This window comes from Mus caroli, unplaced genomic scaffold (assembly GCF_978045245.1).
Source record: "Mus caroli unplaced genomic scaffold, Mus_caroli_1 scaffold_19, whole genome shotgun sequence".
NCBI lineage: Eukaryota > Metazoa > Chordata > Mammalia > Rodentia > Muridae > Mus > Mus caroli.
This window is the reverse complement of record NW_028227274.1, coordinates 10,895,232-10,920,119: the sequence shown is the minus strand read 5'-3', so window position 1 is coordinate 10,920,119 and position 24,888 is coordinate 10,895,232. Positions and strand designations below refer to the sequence as shown.

Genomic DNA, 24,888 nt, shown 5'->3' with positions numbered 1-24,888 from the left:
TTCCCCTAGGCCTCCATCAGCGGGGGTCCTGTGGAAAGCAATCTCCCGCAGACTGGCACTGAAGTGAGCTTTAAACCGCCATTTTCTGCTCTCCAGAGGAGCCTGGAGTACTAAAAGATAGATGGACTGCAGATATTTTATGAGAAACTGTCAGAAGAAGAGCAGAGTAAATGTTTTTTTCTTCTTCTTTGAGTCACACACTCCATCACTGTTGAATTTCTCCCAGCCTCCTTTTACATTTAAAGTACGAAATTAATTGGTTGCTAACCTTTCGTTCCCCCTTCCCTCTTCGTCGTTGTCTTCCTCCTCCTCCTCCTCGAGGTTTTTTTTTTTTTCTTAAATATTCACACAGAGGCCCTTTGCTTAACCACAGTTGTAGAAAATCAGTACCATTTGCAATGAAATATTTATAATGACAGAATGAAAAATTGGATTCATTTTCTGGACTGCAGCCGAACAGTCTGCAACTTCGCGCAAGTACCGTTGCCTGTCCCTCCTTCCTCCCTTTCACGGGAGTCATTTCTAAAACATAGCTCATGTCCATTTACCTATGTGCTGGAGGGGTGCCTACCAAAGCACAGAGCCTGGCTCCACTCTGAAAAATACAGAGAGGAAAGAGCAGGGCGGATTTGCGTTAGGGCTGCTGCAGAGGGAGCTGGAGGACTTGGCCCACACAGGGGTGGAGAGGATTTGAGCCCCCATCTGAAGGAAGGGCAGCAAGTTTCCCAGATTAGGGAATTGGTGGCGCTTGAACTTTGTAGCACAACACTGTCATAAGGATCAGCCTCGATGTCTTATCTTGGGGCAGATTTAAAGGGATCTTGTTCTCCTCTTTTAGGGTTAACTGTGACCCCACCTCTCCGAGTGACCCTCTGTTCACTCGCTGCTCCAGGCCTGGCCCTTTGCCTTTCATCCCTCAGAAGTCAGAGACAAAGGGTTTTGTTAGAACTGCCCCAGATTACATTGCAGGACAGCCATCCCTACCTGTGCTAATCTGGGTAGGAGAGGGGTCATTTCTTCTGTTTTCAGGATCCCATTGGCTGTATATCAAGGACCCTGTAGTGAATCCCAGTCTTCCAAATAAGTGTTCACTCCATACACAGTATAGAATCACTTAGCTGTCTCTTCAGGCCCCATTGCTCGGTACAATAAGGGATTACAGCCCATCTAGGCAACCCTTCCCAGGCTTTCAGCCCAGCCCTCAATGCTGGCCTTGAATTCATTCTCTTTTGGAAGACTGGGCTTAATTAGTTAGCAGTGTTTCATTTTGATGGTTTTCCACAAGTGAAAACAGTTTCTAGTACTTTCAAAACATGAATAAAAACAGCTGTGAATTGAGATCTTCAAGGTTTCAGGCCTTGAATTTGCCTCATCACGCATCACTGGCTCCACAAGATCAATAATCCATATTTTATTATATAATAAAGGCTGTCTGTAATTGAATTAGCTCATTCACTCCATTTGATTAGCCCTAGTTCATTCATGGTGAGGATAAAAGGAATGCACACATACCTCCATATATTATATTATTTGGATGTAAAGAGTTTGAGAATTCGTTTCAATATTGTTTTTCCAGGGGGTAGTATGACTCACATGTGGGGATGATAGCGTTAAGCTGTCCTGCCGATAACCCAACGTGGGTACCGTATAATAGGTCTCCCTTCGGACCAAGATCAATCCCACTCTAAAATTCTGAAAGACAATTGAGATGGTCTTTGTTTGGGGTTTTGTTTTCTTTTTTTCTACAATCCTTCCCCCTAAGATCATTTTCTCTTATCCACCCGAAGACTGTAATTTGGGGCCTCTGTGAGGCTTACTCTGAAGCAAAAGTTAGCACCAGTTTAATAAGAGCACCTAGTGGGAAAGGTGACCTGTCATTTACTATTGGGCTCTCTCAGGACAGGGCTCTCAGGACAGGGCTCTAGTACAACCATGTGCTCTGTCTGTTCTTGCAGAGTCTTACTGTTTGTATACAAGCTACAAGATTTGTCTTCACATTGCTTTTCATATATATATACGTTTTATATATAGAGAGAGAATATATACTAGAATCTGCTGACAGTTCAGCACCAGATGATGTGTGCTGTAACACAGGCTGCCTTGTAGCTCTAGAATCTCGCCTGAAGATATTTTACTGTAGTGTTTCCTGGACTTTGATTCAGCAGCGAAAAGGAGGTTTTCTTGAGTGTGTACATTTTAGGATGCTAGTACCATTTTCTTCCTGCACCGTGCGTGGATGTGAAAAATTGTTATCCTTGACCCTTATTTCTCTTCCCCCCTTAGGGGCCAAGATTTAAGGGGAAATCTTTTTTAACATTAACATTAGTTTTGAAACAGTTTAAACAAGTCTAAATATATACTCAAGTAAATGGAAGCTGTAATAGTGGAGTGTAGAGAATCAATCTCCTTGCAGGCCAGAAAAGGAACATTGAACAGTGTTCATTCATGTACTGCCAGATGTATTTCTGCATGTGACACGGCTTGCCCGACCGCTTTGAGTGATTTTCAGTGTTACTAGGCAGGCTGGCAAGAGCACCAGGCCTCCTGACAGAAGTAAAGAGCCGCGTAGCCCAAGTGCTTGGTGAAGGAAGATTGCACAGGGAACCACAGTATCTGAAAGAGAAGCACCCCACCTCAGCCTCCACGTCAGTGTCTGTGATCACAAGCCCCTGTGTCTATTTCCCCTCCTGCCCAGAACTCTCTGTGCGTTGGCTGGTTTGCATTTGTGTTTGAAGTGCCAGGCGGTTTAATGAAGTTATTCTTTTATAAATTTTGCAACACTGAAGCAAGCATGAGGGCTTTAAATTAGAATAAGTGCCACTTGTGTGTGGCAGGTCCCTCGGAGGACTGATGAGAGTGAGGCCTCCCGGTGCCTGGGCCTTTCTTCAAGGCGGTGCGGATCTGTTGTGCTTGTTTATGAGGCTCACCTTTGAATTTGCGTGAGCGTGCTCTGTGGCTGCTGCCTAGCCCTCTGCTAAGAGACTGTCTTTCTTCCAGGATCATGTTAAATACTTCACATTAAAGAGTGCTTTTTTTAATTATATTGCTTTATTGTAATGAATTCAAATTAACTTGGAGGAGCAAATTGTATAAGGATGTGAAGGTTATAGATTGCTCTCTCCATAGTTACAGCACACCTCTGTGTGAAGGGATTAAAGGGCGGCCTCTCTGGTAGCTCAGAATACTTGGAGGGGTGAGGAGACTGTCACAGACCAAGAAGCAAAGCAGAAAAGGCGCCCAAAAGTGGCATGAGAAGAGGAAACTCACATGGTGTTCTTAAACAGACACCAAGTCTCTTTGGTGGAAGACACTGCTGTCATTTTTATGATCAGAAATACCCTAGCAGAAGTGGTATGCAAGTGACAGTATAAGAATACTATACTTCTTAGAGACTAAGACAGAATGGCCAGATATTGCTCAGTGACTGAGGGTGCTTGCCACAGAGCCTGAGGGCCTGAGTTCCATCCCTGCGGAATGCACATGGTGAAAGGGAGAACCAGGAAGCTGTCTTCTGACCCTTAGCTGGCCTCCTGGCACACTAGAGTTTTCTTCTCTTTGTTTCTCCGTGAGCTGTTTAAAAACAAAATTGGGTTCAGAGGATGCAAAGGAGACTTCCAAAAAGGGGTCCTGATGCTGTCTTAAGCATAGAAAAAGATACAGAGAAGGGGAAGAGAGACAGGTGAGGAATGAGGGTGGTGGGAGCATGACAGTGCAGACCTTCTTAACCAGGATTTTTTACTTGATGTGGAAAACATTCAAATATTACACTGGGGCTATGACATGTTTGCACTTTCAAAGAATTTGCTCACAATCTCAAATAAAGCGTCTTTTGGGACTTCCTTAAGTGGCACCCTCATCTCAGACAGTTCCAGAGGGGCTGAAAGATCTGAAGAGGATGCAGAGCCTGTGCCTGAATGTAACTCATTCTCTACATAGCACAGGCTTGCTTGCTTGGGCATAGAAATGCACACATAATCTCAGGTATGGCTCACATTTGACACTGCTTAACAATAGCAATCGATAAGTTATATTTTGACATACTAGACAGCTGTTTGGTTGCTGATGGTAAGCAAACAGATTTTCTGTTATCTTTGATGAATTATAGTGTATTTGACTCACACTTAGAGAGTGTGGCAATGTTATAATTGAGAACAAGAGAGGGCTGGAGAAATGGCTCCCTGGCAAGAGCACTTGCCGTGCAAGCATAGTGATGTGAGTTCAGCTCTTTGGCTGCCATGGAAAAGCTGGTGTATATCTGTGCCCCTGTAGCCCTAGTGACAGAGGAGGAGCCTAAGGATCGTCAGCCTCGCTGAAAAGAATGGTGTGCCCTGGGGGCAGTGAGACACTGTCTCAGAGGTATCAGGCTAAACACCTGATGTCACTTTCTGGCTTCTGCACATGCTGGAGCACACATGAGCCTTGGAGCCTTTGAACCTTGGAACCTTGGAACCTTGGAGTGCACTCTCAAGAGCGCACACACATACTTTTCCTCCTTTTTCACAATTACTGGAATTCAGTGGAAGGGAACCCCTGTCCTATGAAATTGAAAGGCAGAGAGTCACGGCCCCTCCTTCTCAAAAAGGTTACCCTTTGAATATAAATCACCAGAGCGGGCGCCTTTCCTTCTAATCAGATGACCTTTGAAACCGATGAACCAGAGTCTAAATCCTAAGGCTGCCCGTCAGGTTTTAAATCAATGCCTGGCTCCAGCACCCTTCGATACCTAACTGGATCTCAATGGATCGCTTCCCCAGAAGGGCCACACACAGAGCTTGGAGGAATGTTATAGCTGATTGTGGGGCAGCCCAACTTGATTGTAAGATCAAGGACAGTGACTAGGATTTATTTCACCAAGTCCTCTTTTAAAAAAAAAAAAAATTAGAAAACAATCCTTCCAGGATTCAAAAACCTAAAACCAGAGGGAGTCACCACATATCTGCAATGCTTGTAAGAGGGCATTTCTGAGCAATTATCAATCTAAGATAATTATTTGTTGCTAATTACTACACAAGCCTATTAAATATTCAGCAGAAGTTTGTTTAATTGTGTTGGACTGGGGAAGAGATGCCTGAGCAGAGCTTGAGCGTGGCAAGCCAGTGGTGTGCACTCTAGAGCCTGGTAGAGAGGAAATTTGTGTTTGCCCAAGATTAACACATTAACATCAAGCAAGCCTCCCCCCCTCCTTGCACAGTTATTTATCTTTGAGGTATTAAAATTGAAGCACGATGAAGGGGGCACTGTTCACGGATGTAAAATTGGGAAGAGGTCATTCTTAACCTTGTTTACAGATGCTCTGGTTTAGAAGGGAGCAGTGTGATAAATTAAACATTACAGTGGAAACAATTAAAGCGTAGCTACAAGTGGTACATGCACACATCTGTGTGTGAAGAGCTGACCTAATCCCTGAATATCTTACTAGACAGTATTGCCCCTCAAAGCCTTCTGTCCTGTAGCACACTGCGACTGTCATTCCAGAGGGGAGGCAGAATCATCATAGCCTGGGCCCCCTCCTTTCTGCTTTGTATACTATGATTGCAATTTCCTGTTGGCTTCTTGCATGTAAACAGGTAGCTCAATTTGTTGATTGCTTGCAAAAAAAAAAAAAAAGAGAGAGAGAGAGAGAGAGAAATGAACTTTATACTTTTAACATATTTCCCAGCGGCCACTTTTGTGCCTGTTCTTCCAATCTGGAACTTTCTGTGAATCTCAATGCAAACTATTGTGAGTTCTAAAGAGAAAAGTAGTTTTTTGTTTTTTATTTATTAATTTTTTATTGTGTTATGTTAGAGAGGCACAGACAGACAGACAGACAGACAGACACTTCCATGCCATGGTGCACATTTTGGGATCAGAGGATATTGGTTCTTGCCCTCTGCCTGTTCATTTGAGACATGGACTAGTTTATCACAGGTGGCTTCTTCCAGGTCTGGGTATCGAACTTGGGAACTCACACAGCATGCAGATCCTCCCAATGCATCTCTGTCTCTAGACCTACAGATAGTCTTCAGGCCTCTCCAGAATGCAAAACAGGTAGAAATCAGCATAGAGCCAGAACTGTACGATTCTTTTAAAGGTCTTCCTGGAAAATGGAATTGTGACCATGCTAACATTGCCCATTTGTAGCCCAGCAATATAATTTGGCCTTTTAGGTGGCTTGTTTTATTTCTCTATACTGTTTAATTGTCAAAATACTGGAAATTATTATATGTTCTGACTTCAAAGTTGCATTATTTAACTAATTAGTCTTTGCTTCTGAAGACTTACGTTAAACCAAGTCCCAGATGAGTAGCTGTGTGGTCTTGCTACATTATAAACCACTGAAATTTTCCGGATTGGTTAAGTATTGCTTGTTTGTTTGTTTGTTTGTTTGTTTTAAAGAAAAAGCAAAATGTGAGTTCATTCAGTAAGCCCAGAATTTAGGAGGCAGGATCAGGAAGGCCAGTTTATTACTGTCAGCTACATAGTTTTAAGCCAGTCTGAGTTATAAGAGACCCTTCCTGAAAACAAACAAACAAACAAATGTAATGTGTTGAACATCACCACTTTCCAAACTGACAGATACCTTACCTGTCCCCACCGCAGTTTAAGCCCACCAAATCCTGTGATGTCTAAGAGCTCTGGGTTTTTCTGTGGCACTCAGTTTTGCCCGTGTTCCTTGCCCTCTTTACCACTTCAAGCCACAGGTATGTGTAGATTCTCTAAAAAGTCAGCTTACAGACCCTCACAGAAGGCAGAGGGCCTTTGCTCTCCTCCCTTGGAACCTTGTCCCCCTGATAGGCGGTATGAGCAATAGCCAAATGAACATCCTTCGTCTCTTAAGAGATGCCCACCAGGCACTTTCTCTTTGGTCCTCCCTTACTAGAAACTACGCTTTTCTTTTTATGCTATGTCTCATACACAGGTACATTAATCCCTACCAGCAAAGGTAAAACCAGTGGCAGTGGTTGCTCCGGGATTTTTTTCAAAGCAGACATTCATTTTCACACCCAAAATAGTTACTTTCACAGCTTCATTCCCAAGGCACGTTAGACACTGTGACAACCTGAGCATCCGGAAGTACTGTTGTTTCCTTGGCCTGGGGTGAACCATCTTTGCTGTTTGTAGAGTGAACATTTCTGGAGTGATGTAGTTCCACCCACTGATAGTGCCACTTATAATTTATCCTCAAAGGATCCTTTGCAGAATTTCTGGACACGTGCCCACACTCATCCTGTGGCACTATTTTAAAAAGTCATGCAGTGCAGTCCTGTATATGTGTGTATGTGTGTGTGTGTGTGTCTTTGTGTGGACACACATTATTTTCATAAGACGAAGGACATATCCCACAGACTGAGAGCAAGTAGCACACCTGAGGATGGACAGACAGCATGGCAGACTCATATATTTCAGGACAGAGACAAATCAAAATCCCCAACTTGATCATATCTCAGTAAACTTCTCTGTACAAACACAGGCCAACAGCAAGGGCTCCTAGTGGCCACTGCTCCACACTGCAGCAAGACACACCAGGAAAGGTTAGCTCTGAAGGCAGACCAATACAAAATCATAAACGTAAAACATCGGGGAGCTTTCTTGTGATGTGGGTTTTGTAACTTGATTATGTGGATCTCAGGCATGAAGTTTAGACATTACAGCATCCCCTCTCAGTATCTGGATGGGACACACCATAGGCCAACATTTCTACGTGTCTCCTTTGCCCATGGATCAAATTCTTTCTTCTTGAAATTTAACAGTAATGGAATACTAGATCTTCCTTTCTCCAACTCTTTCATTTATTCATGCACAAATGTTTTCAAATAGCATGAGACAATGGTCCCCTATGAAGAGGGATTTCTCCCACTTGGAGAGGTGTAGTAATGTCTGGGGACAAACATTATAGTATAAACTAATACACTTTCTATGGTGCCCAGTAACACCATGACTACAACCAGCAAAGCTGAGGTTAAAAACCTTGTAGTAAGGCAAGCCATATTGGCGTTATGGGATCCTCTGCAGGCTCTTTTCATATCCAGCATAGGAATGGTATCTGTCCATCTGTCCATCTAACAGGATAGACTTTTCTGCATCATCTCCAGCTTCCTGCACACACTTCTGAGCATCAGCACATGGACTTGTTGTTTCTCCCATACTGTAGGGTCAGCACAACTCAGCTCTCCTAGGCTCATTAACACTAACATCCAAAGGGCAACACAAATATGTCCTTCAGTCAGTTTCACCTGAAAGCTAACTCTTTTTCTATGAAAAATATGATTAAAAACTGTGCCAGAATTGTTTGAAGAACAGACCTAAATAAAGCCTGAGGTCAATGAAACAATTCTCCCCTTGCCAGGTTACACTCTCTCACGGGATGGTCCTTTTCTGACTGTTATAGCATGTTTCTGATCATTTCTGGTGATTCCACTTCACGTTTGTTTTACTATATTTCAATATAACGTAGTGTCACCCAGAGGTGTTCCGAGATGTCAGCCCAGGTCCATGTGAGCTGCTAAATGTCAAAGGAAAAGGCACCAGCATCTCTGCATGTTCATGGTGATAGCAGAACTATATATGACAAAATAGAGAACTTCTGTCACTGCAAACACGATCAGAACTGCACAATCTGTGGCATTAAAGAGAGGCAGATGCAGGTCGTGAGAGATGTATTCAGAAATGCCACCTCCACGTGACAATAGAAAAGTAGTGCCTCCTGATCTAATAAATTCTTCAAATGAGTCTGAGTCCGCTTAGTTGGCATGAGAAATGTACTTTGTGAGTTGATACGTTGTCATTTTTACTTTCTTTCTGTTTGGTCATCAAATCACTGAGGGAAAAATAGCACATATAAAAGAACATCCGCTGACATATGTCATGAAAATGTGCAAGCTCACCACCATGTTCCTGATGTTTCCCAGGTAGTGTGGTCTGTGAAAACACTATGCTGTAAGCTTTCTCCATGTAGGAAATGTACACTGACCACTCTGAGCAGGCAAATGGGATTCAAAGCAACGTTGGTTGGTTCTGGTCTTTGATGCAACTCTTAGTACATTCTGCTGCTACTCCCAGGGTTAAGGGGGGATTCGATTCATTCAGATTTAAATGTATAAGAATGTCTCTGATTGTGTGGGCTCTGAAGGCATTTCCTTATTAACATTCCTCCCCTGTTAACCTCATTAACATGTTTGGGGGTCACCCTTTGCCTTCGGGACTGTTTTTTCCCTCCATCTTTCAGGGTCTATAGCCCCACACCCTGTCATCACTCCCTGAATACACATCCAAAACTATTTTACTAGCAGAGAAGAAGTTAGGAATGGAAAAGAGAGAGGGTAGAAATGTAAAACTCTTGATTAGAAAGTATAATTTAATAGAACATGTATTGAACCAAATGTATTGATTAATGTAGAAGATATAGTACTTATATTGATTCGACCGAGAGATTTAGTACTAAAAGCTCTAAGCCAAAAAGCTGTTGCAGATTGCTACAAAAGTCAGTTTAATGCTGTCCTTGGAATGCCTTCAGAAAGAAATTCTTCTAATGTTTGAGGACTAGGTAGAATGCGGTATATGTCAGCCTGATCCCACGGGGTTTTATTCTGTACTCTAATAGCTGTTACGAGCCTACATTATATCCAAGGAGTAATTTTCCTTAGAGGTGCCCAGCTCGCTTTGTGTCAATATGCTAGCATTTTAAGTCACGTACTGTATATGCTTCTGGGAACAGGGAAGGAGCCAGCCAGACTCATAAAGGCCTGCATTCATTAATAAAGGCAGAGGCTTCTGTCCCTCCATTGCCCACTGCAGGGAAGCCTCTCTGGCCTTCGGGGACCCTGTACAGACACATTTAAAGGAAGCTCTATTTTGAGTGGGCAGGAGATGAAATGTATGACTTGGAGGTATTTCTTAAGCCAGCTCTGTGCCCGAGCACAGGGGTGACCTTCTGGGTCAAAGAAGAAGGCAGGTCAAAAAGACTTATTATCCTGCCTGTTGGAAACCAATTGCTTTTGTTTTTAAATAAATAAATAAATAATGGAAAAGCAGGGGTGCTTAAAGGTGGACAGTGATATGGAATTCAGTTTACCACCTGAAAAGAAAGCTGACAACCGTGTGTGTGAACCGGAACGTGCTTCTAAGAAAAATGGGAGCCTACTGATTAGCCTCTGTGTTTACAGATAAAGGGCCAGCCCAAGTGATAAAGGGAAGAGTAATATAATTAGGTAATCAGCGAAGATTGATTGTGATGTTTGTGTTCTTCAACTAAAGGAAAAAAACCAACATGTTACCACAGCCTTGTCACCATCTGTTGAAGACACAGCTACACTCGATCTTTACGTTCCTGTGGGTTTTTTATTTCCTGCCTTGCTTTGTTTCTGAGCTCTGATTGTACCAGTCTGAAAGCATCTCATTTAAACGGAATCCAACCATGGTATAAACTGACGGCACAGGGCCTTGGGGGAGAGAACGCTCCTCCTTGTCGTTCTTCTTTCCTCCTCTTCAGTCCCTTTTTTTTAACACATAATACGCTGGCTCTCTCCCGGCCTTGGAGCTTGTCTATATTTGTTTTGGCAGAAAGGAGCCATAAATAGGTAAGTCATGCTTTAACGGAAAAGATTTACGTCTTTGAATCAACAGACTTTTTTTTTACACAACCCTGTCAAATGTTCTTCCCTTACTGTTGCCACGTACCATTGCAGTGCTGTTGACACCACTAAGAGCAGAGTTACAGCCCTTGCTGAGAATCAGTGAAGTCCAGACAATCTGGGGGCACCACTTTTTTGGGGTGGGAATGAAATTTTTCAGATTCTCCCTTCAAAGCTTGACATTTATCATGGTTCTAGGCACATTAGATCATCTCAAAACTGCAAGGTGAAGAGCTTCAGAGGGTCGTGGGGGTTATTTTTATTTTTATTTAAAAAAAAAACACAACTGTTTTCCTTAGAATACGTTTAAAATAGGATTAAACGGTTTGACTAGCAAATGTGGTCAGCTCTTGGAGTTAATCATTTGTTGGAGTGCCAAGCCTAAAATGAGAATTCCAGTCTTCTAAAATGGAAGGCTCACATTTAAAATGTCTCACATTAAAAAGACATCCATGGTGCTGGGGGCGGGGCAGTGCTTAAGGCTATCATCTGGTTTTTAGCTTCTTAGTTTAATTTCACATTTATGGGGGTAGGAGGGAGAACTCACACACTCCTCCAAACAGGTCCTTTACAATGAGGAGAGTGTTCTAGAATCCTTTCTGTTAAAGTATCAGGCCCAGATAGATCTTCTTTTAGGCTTTAAGGTATGTCGTGAGTTTGATTTTTTTTTCTTTAACACAAACCCCCCTCGTGTAAAACAACTGTTCATAACTGGGATTAATGGTTTTCAATTTCCAGTTACTTAGACATGGGGTCTCCAGGAGATGGCTTTTTGCAGAGTAGAGTATGGCTCTCTGTGGGATTGTGCAACTTTTCTTCTCTTCCACTTCCTTTTCTGTCACCCCCCCCCACCTCCACCAATGTTTCTCTGATGTTCCTCTCGATTATGTAAAACACTTTGCCTTCATTGGAACAGATATTTTTTCTCATAACCTGTCATTGCATTAAAGTGCTTTGGGGACTGTGAATTGCTGTGTAAAATTGGTGAGATTACCCATTGCTTTGTTCTAGTGAAGTGGTTTCCTCAGACCTAAGGAGCTCCAACCGCTGCACAGGAGAGGGGGCTGTTGGGGAAGGCTGCCGAGGTGCTTTGTCCTCTGGTCTTCATCTGTGTGCCTCAGGACTAGCTGTGCCCTGTGGCTCCGCTGCCAGGGCAGCAATGCACTATGCTGCCTGGCCTCCCCTCAGCTCCCAGCTTCTGGCGTCTACATCCCATCTTTCCACTTGCTTCTTGGAGGCCTTGGCCAGCACACAAGGTCTAGAATTTCTTAAAAGCACGAAAGTCACTGAGCACTTACATGGGAAGATGTGTTTCCCTTCCAAAGAGACAGCTGAGGCCACATCTGGAGACTGATTTTGTGTCTGTCTTCACCCACACTTACAAGACAATCGAATGAATGTGTGGCTCAGACACACCATCTCTCCTTCCGCCTCACACCACTCCTACTTTCGGTGGACTTGGGACAGGGTGCGAGTGCAGGAAGCAGAAACATCCCAGGGATTCTCAAAGGCAATCCCTTGAGTGTAATAGAAACATCTGGAATCTCTCTCCCCCACTCCAACAGAAATATATGCCCATTTCCCATGGACCTCTGGGGATATGCCTCCTTCCCTCTATGAGAATTGCTGTGGGTGTTGGGCAGCCAGGACTGGAGGAGACCTTTATTGGGCTTGAGCCAAAAAAGGGAAACTGACTGTAGTGGTCAATACTGATGTCAAGTTGACAGGTACTAAAATCACCTAGGAGATAAGTGCCTGGACACACCTGGGATGGGGGCGGGGGTGGGGATCGTCTAGATTAGCTTAACTTCTGTGCATGCTTATGAGGCATTATGTAGAGAGGTTAATTAAGGTGAGAAGACCCACAGGAATGATTGGCAGCAGCATTCTGTCGGGTGGGATCCTAGATGGGATAGAAAGGGGAAAGCCAGCTGAGCACGAGTATTCATTGCTTTCTGCCTCCTAACTATGGATGCCACATAAGCAGCCACCACAAACCCTGGCTTCGAGGAGTTCCTAGTATTGATGGACTGTATCCCCAGGCTGTGTGGGAACCAAAATAAACCACCCTTCCTTAAGTTCCTTTTGTCAGTCCCTTTACTTCAGCAGCACGACAGTTTTAATATGGTGAGGGTGACGGTTTTCCATGTGTTCAGGCATCTCCAGCTCGTGTTTCATCATCTCTTCTATTGATGAGACATACCCATGGATCTTTATTTGGTAGACACTTGTATTTCCCCAACTTGCTTTTGCCCCATTTCAGGAAATGTTTTTTATCTGCTTCTCTTAACCTTCAGAGCATAAGTCCTTTGTGTCAATGACTTCGATATACTGCAATAATGTGATTAAAAAAAATATATATATATATACATATATATATATATTTTCAGAAGTGTAAATATTTAGTGTGGTTGTTAGCAACGAATCTGTACCTCTGTCTATTGGGGGATGGGGGAGTATGAGCCACATTAGGAAACTTAGGAATAACATGATAAAGATAAGACTATTGACTTATTTCTTTTTAAAAAAAGATTTATTTTTATTATTATACATAAGTGCACTGTAGCTGTCTTCAGACACACCAGAAGAGGGCGTCAGATTTCATTACGGATGGTTGTGAGCCACCATGGGGTTGCTGGGAATTGAACTCAGGACCTTTGGAAGAGCAGTCAGTGCTCTTATCCCATGAGCCATCTCGCCAGCCCGAGTTATTTCTTTTTTAAACATTAATTGGAGGAAAAACAAAGCACTACACATCACCTGTCAGTAGCCCAGCACTTAGCTATCTAGTGTCCTGGCTTCTTTTAGTTCTTTCACTTCATAATTCTCTTTTAGGTTCTTTTTGTTTTGTTCTGTTTTGAGTTCAGACCTTTCTATGAAACCACTTTTGACTTCGAGATAACAAAAGAAACAGTATAGTTTGGGGTTTTAACTTTTTGTAATGTGTGTAAACCCTCTAATCATAGCTGTGTGGATCTTTAAGAAAATAGGAAAGCTTTTTGTTCCCACCAGTATTTTTAATATGTTTTCAGAAAAACACCTCCCAGACATATTTAAAATCAATATCCAGACAAAAGGTTTGGCATGAAAATAGTTTACTCTTAAATATACTTGGAGGACAGGACTACTAGAGAGAAAGCCATCCTTTTGACGAGAATGGAGCAAGGATGTTCTACATAAGCTCACAATAAAACAAAGCTGCCTTCTCTCATTTTTTGCAGTTTGGGCTCTCAAGGTGGGTAATGCCAGAGTTCCTCCCCCCTCCCCCCGTCATGACTGTCCATCACACAGTAATTGTGGTGGGAAGGGACCTAGTCCCACTGTCCATCTCCTTCACCAAAAGCTAAATCTGAAACAGGGAAGAGAGCTAGGCCCTTCCATCCTTCTCCATTGCCTCGCTAGTGTGACAGCCTCAGGATGGAGTTATCAGCCTCCCAGCCTTTGGTCATGCAGCCTGAACAAGTGGCTGGCTAGCCATCCATCCTCAGGGATGGATGCTAAAGGCAACAAAGACTTCACAAAGTGTTCTGCTTCACATACTCATTTAACTCCTCTCTGTATGTATGACCAATTCTGAACTTTTTAGTGATGTCTTAAGTCCCCTCGTAATATTGTCTAAACTACCATTCATTTGTGTTTCCATTCAGTAGTCATGCTTCTAAGCCCTCTAGAAGATCTTAGCCAGTCCGAATAGGCACACATCCACACATGCAGAAAACACACAGGCTCTCTCTCTCGCTCTCTCTCTCTCTCTCTCTCTCTCTCTCTCACACACACACACACACACACACACACACACACATTCTTGCTTTGTTGTCTTCACCATGGCCTATGCTTCAGCCTACAGTGGCCTCCTGGGGTCTCTCTCATGTTTCTAGCCTCAATGAAAACATTATCTTAATACCTGCTTCAGCAAAGCCTTCCCTGGTGATGAGGCAGGCCTGGGAAAAGCTGTGGCATTTCTGTGTTTCTTCCCATTATTTTTGGTCATATCACTGAATTGTCATATGCCTACATGGCTTTCTTCTTTGGATCATGAGAACTTTAATGAGCTCAAGACAGAAGCTATGCCTCTTCCCATATCCCATATACAGTTGGTAAGGTCCTCTTTACTGAGCACTAAGTGCTGTGGGCCCTGCCATGTATTGATAGCAGCATTCCACAGGTTCTTATGAAGATACAACAAAACTACCATCATGAGGCCAGGAGGCTTTGGAAAATCAGAGAAAAAGGAAATGTGTTTTAGGATACCCATTTGAGGATGGGTAGAGCCCCACCCTGGCAATCAACATTTACCATCTATTAGAGATTAGACTAAATTGTGGTTTTTAAGAAAGTGGGAATGATGCACAGGTCAAGACACTGTTTTAAAACTGTTTTAACAGTGGTACCCTGGTGATTGAAGCATGGGTGGTGTTAAAGAGGTGGTACTGGGTGGGAGGGTATTTGGAGAAAGCGTGGCAGGTAGAGAAAAGTTATGGTACTACCAAGCCCTCCTCTCACAGAGCCTCTCCTACCTCTTCATGGAGAGGAGTTCACGTCGGTGTACCCATACTCACCCCAGGCCTTTCACCTCATCTGAACCTCCTTGGTGCAGTAAAGAACCAATGCAGCATCCATCCCTGTGCAGAAACAGCGCAGTTCACGGCACCAGGGACTACCAGCATGTATCTATGCTCACTCCAATGGCAAGACTATCACTGAAGCTTTCTCCCTCTTTTTTCTCCACAGAATCATACGATGACTCAGCACAGCAGTTAGTTCACGTATGCACGGCCTCTCGAGGAGAAGGACTTTTGTGGCACAAAAAGGGAACATGTTTTACTCTTTGCACGAAACTCCCATTGTTAATGTATATTCTTCAGAAGCATTGTATTGTATCATACAACGTGTACTATCAAAACTGTTGGATGTTCATGTGTTGGAACTTTTGAGCACCAGATAGACAGACTCCTTGTATATAAAGTGTTGCACATGTATTATGTCGTCGATGCTAAAATGGTCTTATAAAGACAAGTGGACTTGGGCCCTATTCAGGCAAGATTTTCAAAGTGAACAAAATGGCTTAAGAGAAAATGTTTTCAAGGAAGACAGAACTTAAATGAACTGTTCTCATGTGACTATGGTTGGACTTCCTTTTATGTACACTTAAGCCTAGAATTTCTCTTTTGGTATATCAATGGTTAAAACCCAAGACTATTTTTTACTGCTGGAGATTCTCGTGAACTATGAAGAGACATTCTCACAGAACAGAACCCCACATCTGGATACGGCCCATATATATATTTGTAAGCCTTGCAGTGTGACAGGTAGCCTCACCATATATGCAATAGTTGTTATGTAGACTGTCAAAGATTTTTTTTCCTGGCTACATTTGAAGCTTTGAGTGTTCAAGGTTTTCCTTAATGATTTCACACAGCCAAATTCTTGAATCAGTTGAACTAACCTGTATGTTACTGCTCTCAATGTTTACCCTGCAGTCTGAACCTGGAGATTACTGGAATTGTTTTCCAAGAGGAAATAAATTCAGTTTACCATCAGCTATGAGTGTATTTGTGTGTTTTCCTTTTCTAGTTAGTCTTACCATTAAGAAAGAAAGCAAGAAAAGGAAATCTAATTGCCTGCACCCTTGGCTATGAAACCTGCTCCAGAGCTGATCGCAGGCATAGCCTCAATCATATTTAACCTTAGCACACCAGGCCAAATGCAGCTGGGAGGAGATCCATCATGCGGCACGAGAAGAAAGCAGACCCAGTCTATTTGAACTGTCTTAGATCTACCAGGTCACATTGTACTTGAAGAGTCTGACATCACAGATGGATGTGATGGCTGTTTTCTGCATAATTTGCAGCCCAATTCACATCATGCTGTGCAGATCTGAACTCGTGGTGGATGGCTGCAATTGGAGCGGCTGTTTGGCTTATGTGTACTTAAGAAGCAGCGTCGTTCCAAAGACAAAGTGCAGAGCATCATCGAGTCAGAGGGCTGTTAGTTCTGCTTCTGCTGCCGACTCCCAGTGGAGCCTTCTCCAAATGGCTTCATCTCCTGGCCTGGGATCACCCGACCAGGGAAGGTAATGGAACTTGGTCATCAGCCTTTCAACAGGGAGGAGATGGCTCTCTGAGATGCCTTCCGCAGCCTACCACAAAATGCTGAAAAAGAGAAGCCCCTGATTTCAGAGCTTTTTGTGCAATTTTTTAAAGACGAGAAGGGTGGCAATGTATGCCCTGGACCTTGATAGACGTCATTAGTCTGAGTATAAGTATAAACTCCATACTCACGGAGCGCATCCATGGCATCGTGCTTAAACCGGTTATCACACTCTGAGTCCTGTGACCTCTTTTAAACTTGGAAGATCTCAAGCAAATAGCAATAATCGCCACAGAACTTTGAGGTAAGAAAAATGCAACCTGGACTGATGGATGTGTGACCCCTTGTCACCAATGGACCAGCCTGTGACAGCCACATCTCCAGCATCACAACGCAGGGTCGCTGCCCCATGGTTCTAAACCTTAAGCTCCTTGACATTCCCTTGCAGGACTTGCTTGTTACATCTTGGCGTGCTAGACACAAGTCCCTGGAGCCTCAAGCTTGGGCTCTTCTAAGAATTTCTGGGTAATGCTGGTTGCAGACCACACTTTGAAAACCACTACCCTACCTCATTCACAAGTCATGGAATGAACCAAGTGTGAATAACCAAGCACATGATATTATTTGTTGTGTTTTCAATAAAAAAATTTTTAAAAATCTTTTGTCAAATTTGAATATCATTCATGAATGAGTATTTTGTAGTGATTAAGGTATGCACACCTGCTGTAACGTTTCATGTGAGTGTGTGTTTAGCTTTTTAATTCAAGGGAAGCCTACACCTATACCTTTCACAATGGATTGCCAGCATGCTATTTAATTAAAAAGCTCTTTCACTGGCGACATAAATAATGAAGTATGCTTAGAATATGCAAGTGCATCCATAATTAAAATACTCAGCTATATTTTTAAAAAATTAAGATCTCTGGCCTCTTCAGGATTTTGTGCTTAAGATGAAATAGCCACACTTAATAATGATTTTTTAAAAGCTTTACATTTTTGGTTATTACTGAGAGGGTTATATTTTTATAAAAGGAAGCTGTTGGTTTATGGAAAGCAGGTGCTGCATCACCCCCAGAATAGATCCTCAGTTGCCCTTAATGTCATTGTCTTTAGAGACCACCTAGGTTTGTGGCAAACCCCAGGGCTTGGAATTCTCGGGAAGCAAGAGACACAGAGAGATCCACTCTGGCAGTACAAATGGCTGGCTGTGTGGCAGCCTCATCACAGGCATGGGTCAGCCTCCCGTGAAACTCAGCTGGGAAGTGAGATGTCACAGGCATGGGTCAGCCTCCCGTGAGACTCAGCTGGGAACTGAGATGTGTTGTCCACTGTTCATGCCACAAACACTGGTTGATCCTCCAAAGACTATAGTGCACTTTCTATCTTGTAGACTCTTCTTCCTTGTAGCCAGTCTTCTTTGGATGATAAATGCTAAACAGTGCTCAGACAATCACCTCCAGCCAGCTTTGATAAGTTATCTTCTTTATATTTATATTCTTCCCCACCCCATAAGGCTGGAATGCAACATGAAGATTAATAAGAATACCAGTGTGTGCATTATTTTTATGTAGCTATGATCAAATGACTGATATCAAGACCTAAGCGAGGGAGGAAAGGTGGATTTGAGCTCTTGGTTTCAGAGAGTTTGTGTTGTGTCCATTTGGTCTCCTGTGCTTAGACAGGATGTTGTGGTGGACGGGGTGAGAAGCAGAGAAGAGCTGTATACTTCATGGCTGACCAGGAAACAGAACGAGAGTAGAAGTAGCCATGAATACTGTGCCCCCAAGAGTCTGCCTCTAATGTCATACTTCCGCACTTCAGTCCCACTTGTAAAGTTTCTAAAACTTCCCAAAGTAGTGCCATCAGCTGGGCTGAGGCCCAAGTGTCTATAGTCTCCAGGAGTCTATGGGCAACATTGCATACTGCAGCCATAAAAGCCACCGTTATGGGAAATCTCAGAGGAGAATGGGGGCAGGGGCAGCAGTTGCCTGGTTCATGCTTCAATTCTGCTTTTGAGGCCGTTTCAGCATTGACTTGGAGCTTCCTGGCAGTAAAGGGGGAAAATAACCTGAATGAAAAGAATGTATTAGTTTCTCAAGAGAACCTGTTTTCCTAGTACTTAATACCAAAAGAGATTTCTAAAAGGCCTTGCATCTGGGTAGGGGACCAATATCATGGCCCTCTTTGTGACTGTAGTTCTGTGACAGAAGGCAGTGGGTTTTGTGTGGAAGGTGGCTCCTGTATGTGTGAGAAACCAAGATGTGACTACTTGTCCTCCAGTACACAAGACAGGCACAGAACAAAGCATGACCTGCCCCAAATGTCAGTCAGTGCTAGGCTGTCAAGCTGCTCTAATGGAGAAGGCCATGTGATTTTTGTTCCCCGACTCGCATGGTCTCTACTTGCCTTAACTTTGGAATCACAGGGGCCTGTCAAACAAGGCTATTGTTGGAGTCCCATCCCTGAAAGTCAAGCTGGGTGTCAGAAGCACCCACAGTGACTCCAGGAGTCAAGTGTAAGAACCACGTTCAAGCATACACCCTCAGGAGAGTGGGTTGAGCTCAGGACTACAGGAGTAGAGTGTGGAATGAGGCCTATGTGCCCTTCACTTGGTGTCACCTTTTACAACTAAGCATCTTGACTATTATTTTAACCCTCAATTAATGTAGCAACTAGGTAACATTGTAAGTGTAAAGGGAAGAAATGACTCAGGAGTCCATTATTCTTATCCTGGTCCAGAGATTACTAATTTGGCCAGTGAGATCTTGTCCCCTGAGATCTCCGACAGCCTGGGCGGTCCTGTTCAGGGACATGGGACTCCTGATGCTGGATTGTTCATGTCTGCAGAGCCAGCATCAGCTATGGTGGTTATATGCTATGTTCTAGTTTCCAAATATTGACAATCCGTTCTGCTTCTTGTAATTCAGACTGTATTAGCCCCTACTGTGTGGACCATAGGAGATACACTGCATGCCAGGCCTGAGTTTCAGGTTGCCAGCTTTGACCTCTAGTATTATTAGCCTTTTTCCTAATTCTCATTCCACCTCTCTTTTAGACAGTCATACGAGCTGTGCACGTTAGCATTCATATGATGCTGGTTTTATAGTTATTATGTGCAAATTTGAAGTTGCCGTGTGACTTTCATCATCACACATGAGTGTAAGCAGCAGTTAACTAGATGTGTGTTCTGTCTAGCCTGCTTCCAACCCTGGTCAGGGAGAGAGTTCAAGTCCTGAATGATAATAACAGAAATTAAGATTATCTGATGCAAGTCAAGTCTGCTGTCTTCTAATAAATTGGAGACCCATTTGTGAATCTTTGGAAATCAAACAAATGGGTGATAGGGTCAAAATTTTACCTTGATTCCTGATAAATATAATGGGTGTCTCAGCCCAGATGGACTGTCACGGCATCATCTCTAAGCCTGGCTTCTCAGACCAGTGCTGAGTCTGTTTCAGAACTGGACTAAGGAATCTAGGGAACCCTCAACTGCTACTTCATAGAGTGTGACAGCGTTGACTTTGTGTCTGTTTATGCCTGTTGGGCACAGCGCAGCAGAACCCTTGAGAAAGGAAGTGTAGAAATCCAGATCCCATTACCGAACACCTGCAAACCCTCCTTCGTTTAGCATCCGCAGCCCAAAGCCTCTTACCTCCTCCCTCTTCAGGAGGAAGTTTCCACTAAAGGCACTAAAAACAAGAGTTCAAGGAAGAGGGATGTGCCTAGATAAAAAGGACCCAGCAGGAGTCTCTGGTAGTGGCCAAAGTGCAGCTCCAGTAAGCACCTCATTTCTGGGTGAGAGCCTCAGAGGCAGGAGTAGCCTCCACCACCGCTCCAGATTCCTTTGTAATGAAGTCAGCTGTCAACTCCTTAGGGGGAAAGGCACAGAGCCCCTTTATTTCCAAGCAGGTGTTGCAGCATATTAAAGGTTGCATTCCATCTTGCGCTCACATCCTGAACGAGCCAGTTTGCAGGCAAGCTCGGTTCTTTCTGCAAAGAGAGAAACTTGGCAATGATGGAGGCTGAATACTTAAATGGCAATCAACTTCTGGCTCGTATCAATTAATTCCTTCATGGACTTCTGCCTAAGTATAGCATCTTGAATTCCCAGCTGTGGACGCTATGAAAAACAACCCGAGCAACACATGCCACCATCTCGGAAAAGCCACACCAGTAAAGGGAAGGGACAGTGGGCAAGCCACCTCTGGGTCCCCATGAATGCTGATGTGGGACTCTTGTCTTTTGTTCACCTGTGTTGTACAGCACAGTGCATATACTCATTCCTCTGGATGGGAAATACATCAAGAAAAAGTCTAGTAAGTTTATGTGAAATCTCTCAGAAGCCTTATCTTGGCTCTGAAATTTGCAGATCCAAGCGGAATGTGAAGTTCAGAAATGAGTAGAAAATATCTCCTCACTTAGGAACCAGAGAAACCTGTGTAAAATAGTTTTCATCTTGAGAGATCTGCCACAGACACCTCTGTGTCTATGTTCTGTGATCTAGGAGCACTTTAATCAGGAGCCATGGCAGGCTGAGGGTGAGTGTGTACATTGCCCCTGAGAGCTGCCAATTCTTCACTTCATCTGGCACCTGCAGACAGTGCAATCCAGACCACACCATCTACATTGGGGAATGGGAATATTAGATGCATCATAACTCAGGTAAGCTCTCCACAAATAATGTTCTAATAGTGAGACTGGCTACAGGGCGCAACCAATGGACGTCAAGGTCACAGAGCAGGGCCCTAGCTTGTCATCCTGCCCCTGCCAATGAGTCACCACAGGCTTTCTGCTGTCCTTGCCTGAATCAGAAGAAACATAGAGTTGCCTCCCACAGAAGGCCAAAGCTTTGATTTTATGAGAGTCACATCCTGTCGCATCCTGTCAGAGGTGGGAGCCTTCCAGATTATTTAAGTGTCATGGAATGATGAGGAGAGATACTTTATTTGGTAAAGCACATGCATGACTAGAATTTGATCCCCAGAACCAAAGTAAAGAAGTAGCATGTTCATGCACACACTTGTAACCCCAAAGCCACAGAAGGGGAAAGGAAAAATCCCACAGATCTCTGGCCAGCTAACCTCACCTGATCGGTGAGTTCCAGGCCAGGGAGGGATTCTTTTCTGAAAACGCAAGGTGGATTGCACTTGAGGAGTACCAGAGTGACCCTGGGATCCTGTACATATGCACATATATGTGAATATGCACACATGCACATATGTACACATGGACAAATAGAAATTTTAGAAAAAGATAAACAACATGACTACTTTAAGTAGCTTAAATGGAGTTCTAAAATTTAGTTCTTAGCTCTCACTGGAGGGATACTTCATTTGCTCAGTTATCAAAATAACATTCATAACTCCTATGTGCCCACACAGACTCTTGTTGGGCAGTTGGACAGTTCTAATCTATCCCTCCCACCTTCGTCCCTTCAGTATATAAAATGCCTCCTCATCTAGCTCACTCTTCCTGTCTCAGTATCTTTCTCCTATCTTCAGCTTTCATTATCTATTTATGTATTTAAATGTATGCACATTTACACAACATATATATATATGTATATATGTATATATATGTATATATGTATATATATGTATATATATATATATATATATATATATATATATATATATATATATATATCCCATATTCTCCCAGGACTTTTTCCTGCTTGATTTTCTTCCAAATTTCTCAGTTTGTGGTCTGTTTCCACTTCCTCCCCTTTCTGCCTGCTGCCTCTCCTGCATTCTTGTGTTCTTTAGTCTATCAATATTCTTTACTGAGAGTGTGTGTTCCAAGGTCACTTGTGATGGCCTCAGCAACCAGTCATTCTTGCTCATTTTTTTTTATTTGTTGATACTTCTTCTGCCCTCATCCTCCTGCCTGGCTCCCAGATTCTTGCTTGAAAACACTCTATTTCCAGGTCATTCACATACATTAATACTTCACTTCTTAGCTTCTAGCCTTGCTCTATTCCATCCTATATATGGCCATCATTTAATCAGCATAAACGTATCTTATATCGTTTTCTCATTCAGGAAGTACCTAAGGCTCCTGATGTAATATAATAAATGGAAAAAATCAACCTGAAAGTTTTCTCTGCTACTTACCAGCCATGTATACCAAATCCCTTCTCTTCTGACATGACTTCTCCCATCTTTAGTTTGAGGGATAGGTAAACTTACAAGATACTGCAGCACTTTTTTCTAGTATTTTATCAAGGGCTAGAAATACTTGAAACAAAATAGATATGATGTACTAGAGATGTATTTAGTCCAGACTCTCTTTAGGCCAGTTTTAGAGTCACTGCCCTTTCTACATTGAACTTCAGACCACTCTCATTCCTCTGCGTCTCTCATTTCTTTTTTTTTAAAGATTTATTTATTTATTATATGTAAGTACACTGTATTTGTCTTCAGACACTCCAGAAGAGGGAGTCTGTGTCAGATCTCGTTACAGATGGTTGTGAGCCACCATGTGGTTGCTGGGATTTGAACTCTGGACCTTCGGAAGAGCAGTCAGGTGCTCTTACCCACTGAGCCATCTCACCAGCCCTTGTTTTTTTTTTTTATTTTTTTTCTTTATTTTTTTTAAAGATGTATTTATTTATTATATGTAAGTACACTGTAGCTGTCTTCAGACACTCCAGAAGAGGGCGCCAGATCTCGTTACGGATGGTTGTGAGCCACCATGTGGTTGCTGGGATTTGAACTCTGGACCTTCGGAAGAGCAGTCGGGTGCTCTTACCCACTGAGCCATCTCACCAGCCCGCGTCTCTCATTTCTAAATAGACTCTCCTTACCAAATTTCCTGCCTTGAGAACCTTAAATATTCCTTTGACTTTCTGGAGGAATAGCTTGATTGCTGGTTTAGTTACCGCTCTATCCCTGTGATAAACATTGTGACCAAGGTGACTTTCAGAAGGGAAAGTTTATTCTCCCTTACAGGTCCAGAGGGCGAGTCCACAACAGTGGGGAAGGCGTGACCAAAGGCGGCAGCCAGAAGAGGAAGCAGAGGGCACATCTCCAACCACAAGCAGAAAGCAGACAGAGCAAATGAAAGTGAGGCTTGGCTGTGAATTCTCCAAGTCCACCCTTCAGTGATATCCTTCCTCCAATAAGTTTGTACCCCTTTAGTTCCCCAAACAGGAACAGCAGCTGGGAACCAAGTGTTCAGATGCCTGGACTAGGAGGGACCTCTCTCTTTCAAATAACCATGTTTGCTCTACTCAACTTTCCCAGGCTGGTAGCTCACTCAACCTCAACCTGTTTCAAGCTTTGGCAGAGTGAGTTACTCTTTTCACTATTCCCACCTCTCTGCTCTCACTCTTTCTTCCACCTTCTCCTTTTACCTCAGGTCTGGCCTGTTTTCTAGACCCAGAATAACTTTCTCTTCCTCCATAAAGCTCCTGCTAAGGTGCCTTGGAAACTAGAAATCAAGTGTTTTCTTCCTATCTGTATTGTTTTTCTTTAAAAGGTACATTGTCTGTACATTGTCCTCTCTCCTCTCATTTTTTGTTTGTGTGGTTGTTTGGTTTGGATCAACAGGATTTCGCATACCCCAGACCCCAGGAACTTGATATATAATTGAGGGAGACCTTAACCCTCTAAGTTTCCACCTCCTGTGTGTGCCACCATGACTTGTCTGTACAGCACTGAAGATAAAAATCAGAGCCTGTCCACATTGGGTAGGCACTCTGCTAACTCAACTGCATCTCAACTCTCTCTGTGTCTTAGCCCACTTTTGGGGGTCCCACCTCATGCAAGTGCAATAAAACATCGATGAAGTCATATCTTGGCTTATCACCCTCAGTTCACCAAAGTTCAACACACATAGGCTCTGGTGCCTCTCCAGTCAAGGTCCAGATGACAGAGAAGTACTTCTCCATCCTCTGCTAAGTGCAAAGGACAGGGTTTGGGTCCTGTGCTATGTCTTGTGCTGATGGTTGATGATAAATGAAAACATAGGTGTGTTGTTACCCTAACAATTACACATCCCTGACTGGGTCCTCTTCTCTACACCATGACATGGAGCAGAACACATTCTAATAGTCACAGGGATGATTAAAGTTCAATATGTGCATACCATTTCATATCAACTTCAGGTTAAAAAAGTCATTAAGTTGAGCCATGTTAAGTCAGGAACAGTTACGTGGAAATTTAGTCTCTGCCTTTTCTCTGGG

The 24,888-nt window shown here is 43.2% G+C and overlaps 1 protein-coding gene and 1 long non-coding RNA gene across 5 annotated transcripts in view; one reads left to right on the top strand and one right to left on the bottom strand.

Moving 5' to 3' along the window:
- The window catches only part of Znf521 (zinc finger protein 521), a 284,198-nt gene extending 266,890 nt beyond the window's left edge, over nucleotides 1-17,308 (top strand). For all 3 annotated transcript variants that reach the window (XM_021150480.3, XM_029471828.2, XM_021150478.3), the window contains one exon: nucleotides 15,345-17,308. In XM_021150480.3, the coding sequence (XP_021006139.1) occupies nucleotides 15,345-15,374 (30 nt within the window). In that variant the 3' untranslated portion in view covers nucleotides 15,375-17,308. The remainder of the gene's footprint in view (nucleotides 1-15,344) is intronic.
- A 3,098-nt stretch (nucleotides 17,309-20,406) lies between these two features.
- The window catches only part of LOC147000224 (uncharacterized), a 28,482-nt gene continuing 24,000 nt past the window's right edge, over nucleotides 20,407-24,888 (bottom strand). For both annotated transcript variants that reach the window (XR_015046070.1, XR_015046072.1), the window contains one exon: nucleotides 20,407-20,693. This is a non-coding gene — a long non-coding RNA (uncharacterized LOC147000224). The remainder of the gene's footprint in view (nucleotides 20,694-24,888) is intronic.